This window comes from Geospiza fortis, unplaced genomic scaffold, assembly GCF_000277835.1.
Source record: "Geospiza fortis unplaced genomic scaffold, GeoFor_1.0 scaffold112, whole genome shotgun sequence".
Classification (NCBI taxonomy): Eukaryota; Metazoa; Chordata; class Aves; order Passeriformes; family Thraupidae; genus Geospiza; species Geospiza fortis.
The window spans coordinates 13623393-13627064 of record NW_005054298.1 but is presented as its reverse complement, the minus strand read 5'-3'; the positions used below and the strand labels follow the sequence as shown (position 1 = coordinate 13627064).

The window sequence follows — 3672 nt, the reverse complement described above, 5'->3', positions numbered from 1 at the left end:
TTGGAGCTGCCGCCACACCGGGTGCCCCAGGAAGGCTCTGCTGCTGGAAGGGGTGAAGGAAAGGGATTTTGCTGCCTGCTCCTTCCCTTCGCCTCGGATCTTTTAATCCCCGTCCCTTTTGGTAAGTCCTGACTTTGCTTCTCTTTGGTCTCGGGGCTGGGTGGTGAATTCATGGTTGTAGTGACCCACGGCTTGGACTGGGGTTGCTCCGTGCCATCCTATCTGGTTACAGGATGAAACCAGAGATAAGGAGGCTAAACTTTTCCCCGTGAGATTCTGCTCACACCCTACATCCTGCAAAGGGTCCCGGGACTCCAGGGTCTTCTCTGCGGGCTGATGCTCCAGAAATGCACTGGGGCCAGAACTCTGGGTGGGGAGTGGAGGCAGCAGGTGGGATGCTGTGGGAGACACGGTGATGCCTCAGCCTGATCTTCTGCACCGGTGCAGAGCCGTGAACAGGATTTGGGATTTTGGGGATGCAAGCTCACCCCCTCAGTACTGTCACTCTTGCCCTGGACCAGTTTTTTTACTGGATATAGTCACAGGGTGCTAGAGAGAGAGGACAGAGCATTTCTCCTCTAGGGCAGCGAGTCTGGCAGCAGGGCTGGGACCAGGCTGGGCTCGGTGCTTCCCGCGGCTGCCTCCGTACAGCCGGAGCAGAAAGAGCCATGGCAGAGCTGCGTCCGGGGCTGAGCCCAGGGCAAACCCAGCCCACGATGGGATGGCACAGTCTGCCAGGCAGGAGCTACTCCGACCTTCAGGGATGAAATCTGACCTTGCTGGGAGCTGCAGACTCTTTGCAAATGGGGTGCTGAGAGCCTACTGCTTTGAGGGTGGCTGGTTTGGCTAAGGCGTTCTGTTCCATTATCTCTTAGTTTTTATTCTATTTTCTATTTTCTATTTTCTAGTTTAGTTTAGTTTAGTTTAGTTTAGTTTAGTTTTGTTTTATATTCAGCTTCTCAGGTGACAAAGTCATATAGTCATATGAGAGATAATGTGGCCCGGGGATAGTGGAGGAGGCTTCGGAGTGGCAGCAAATAGCAGGATTTGTCTTGTGGCATCAGAGCCCAGGAGGTACATGGGGTTGAGGACAGGATGAACAATCAGGTGTGGGGCAGAGCAACCCTAGGACAAGGGCTTGGCTGATGGCTGAGCTGTCACAGGCTGTTTCTTGCTTACTGCCCTGCTACTGCTCTCGGGGGAGGGGGGGTGGCCACCAGCCCTCCGTGTCCCCTCCTCGTCAGAGGTTCTGAGGAAGGTGGGATGTAGCAGCTGGGGCTTTCTGTCTCTGCCATGAACTGCACTGTGCCCCATCCTCACCTCTCTTGGAGACATTTCTCCCAGCCATGGGGCAGTACCCAGCCCAAAGAGTAATTAAAGCCTTCCCTGTCTATTTTCTCCCTTGGCACCACGTGGTTACATTTATATTTATTTATTCCCTTTTCCTTTCTATTCCTCTGCCGTTGTTCTCCCAGCCCCCATCCTGGCTTTTGCCCTGCTTCTCGAGACCAGCCAGTACCATCACTGCCTTCAGACCGGAGGGCTGTGCCTTTCCCCCTGTCTCCAAGCGGTGTCTCAGCCTGTCCAGCATTGACACTGCCCCTGGATATGCTGCTTTTCTCTTTTTCCCTCCATGGAAAGGGTTTTCCTCCCTCTCTTACCCTTTTCCCCAGTATGGGAGGTGTTGTGGAGACAAATGCTACTGGCTCCCGGCTTTACTGGCTGAATGAAGAAGCTCTGAGTCTCTGGGAGAAATTCTCACTCTTTCCCATACCAAGTGCCCAGAGAGGACCTTGCTGCGTGGTCCTGAGAAATCTTCAAGCCTACGGGAGGCTTTGGGGCTCAGCTGCCTCCTTAGGATACTGCCAGCAGGGATTCAGGAGTGGAAAATCAACAACAAGGAGAAGGCCCTGACTTTGTAGGACTTGGGCTCGGTGTTATTACCCTCCTGTGCTCTGTGGTGAGGGGGTTGTTGGTGTGGGAGCTGCCGGGGTGCGGGTGCGGCGGCGTGGGCCTGGTTAGGCTGTCCCGGCTCGGAAGTGTTTTGCTTGCAGATAGGGCTGCTCTGATTTCACACTATCGTGTTAGGGCCGTCTTCCGTCCCTGAGTCAGCTGCCTGGCCCCCCGCCAGGGAAGAGTCATTTTTTCCTCCAAAAGAAAGTGTTTAACACTGCTCGCGGGACCTTCCAGGAAACCTCGTCAGGGAGCTGGAAAAACAAGAGTCTGCAGCCTGGTTCGTGCTATGCAGCTCTGGCAGGGGGGGATGTAGCTTGGGAACTACTTCCATTGCTGTCAGTGGCCAAGGTCCCTCTGTACCCCCAAAATCTCTCTGCCCCACTTGGAAAGGTTTAAGGGGTGCAGCTGGTCGTGGTGTTGGTGCTGATGGGTGTGATGGAAGCTGGGGGGCTCAGAACTGGAGTGCAGGATTACTGGTGATGATACTGCCATGCCCTGGCTGCCCCCCAGCCTTTTGGGGCTGTGGAGCAGAACCAGCTGCCCACACTGGACTTGAATCACGGTGCCAGGACCTTCCTGCGGAGGAGATGCTGCATTTTCAGGGGTGGGCAGTGGCACTGTCTGTGCAGAAGCTCTAGGGCAGGTTGACCTGGCCTGAGAGAGGGAAGGGAAAGAACAGAAAGGCTGGGAGCCTGTCTGTAGTCAGGGAAGAAAAAGTCAAGGATGTCTGTGTGGCTGGATCTGTGCATTATCTGGGAGGAGAGTGGGGAGGGGGAGGAAAGGTGGGTTTGTGGTTCATCTGTCCTTCACCCGTGGGCTGAGTACATCCATCCAGCTGGAGACACAAAGAGCTACGAGGCCACATACTGATTGCCTCCACCCGTCCTCCTACGGCCTGTGGTGCATCTCCTCCACCCTCCCTTTTTGCCTCCCTGGTGCCACATGGCCCTTTGAGGCTGGATGAGCCCTGCGGAGCAGCGATCGCTGACTGTGTGGGTAGCCCCGGCCCCTGCCAGCCGTGGAGGAGAATTGCCAGGAATGATGCCTGGAAATAGTGCACGGGATATTTGGTGGATCCCAGTGGAGCAGGCAGCGCTTGCGTGCGAACTGGGGGGCTGTGGGGGCATGGGGTTGGGGAGGACCTGGCTGTGATGTCTCTGCATGATGGCGCCGGTGGGAGTGTGGAGGGTGCTGAGGAGACATCGATCCTGGTCGTTAAGTGTTCTGGCACACGGAAGAAATCGAAATCACCGGCTAATGGGACCCATTAGCTCCGTGCAGAGAGCCAGCAATTGATCTGGGGTCTCGTGTTCGTTTCTCCCCTTGCAGAGGTTGGGCACACACAAGGGCCCCTGGATGGGAGCCTCTACGCTAAAGTGAAGAAGAAAGACTCCCTCCACGGCAGCACCGGTGCCGTCAACGCTGCCCGACTCCCGCTCTCGGCAGCGCCCAACCACGTCGAGCACACACTCTCGGTGAGCAGCGACTCGGGCAACTCCACCGCCTCCACCAAGACCGACCGGACCGATGAGCCGGGGGTGAGCGGGGCACCCAGCGGCCAGGCGGTGCTGAGTCCTGAGGAGAAGCAGGAGCTGGATCGTCTCCTTGTTGGCTTTGGCTTGGAGAGTGCGCCGCCCATGCACAACCACGTGCCCGGCCCTGTGCCGGCGCGCCTGCCCACCATGCCGGGCCGCCACGTGGTGCCGGCTCAGGTGC

At 57.0% G+C, this 3672-nt stretch overlaps 1 protein-coding gene across 1 annotated transcript in view; it reads left to right on the top strand.

Moving 5' to 3' along the window:
* TNS1 (tensin 1) overlaps positions 1 to 3672 on the top strand; it is a 63940-nt gene that overhangs the window by 35638 nt on the left and 24630 nt on the right. The window contains exon 17 of the mRNA XM_031057858.1: positions 3286 to 3668. Within this exon, the coding sequence (XP_030913718.1) occupies positions 3286 to 3668 (383 nt within the window). The remainder of the gene's footprint in view (positions 1 to 3285; positions 3669 to 3672) is intronic.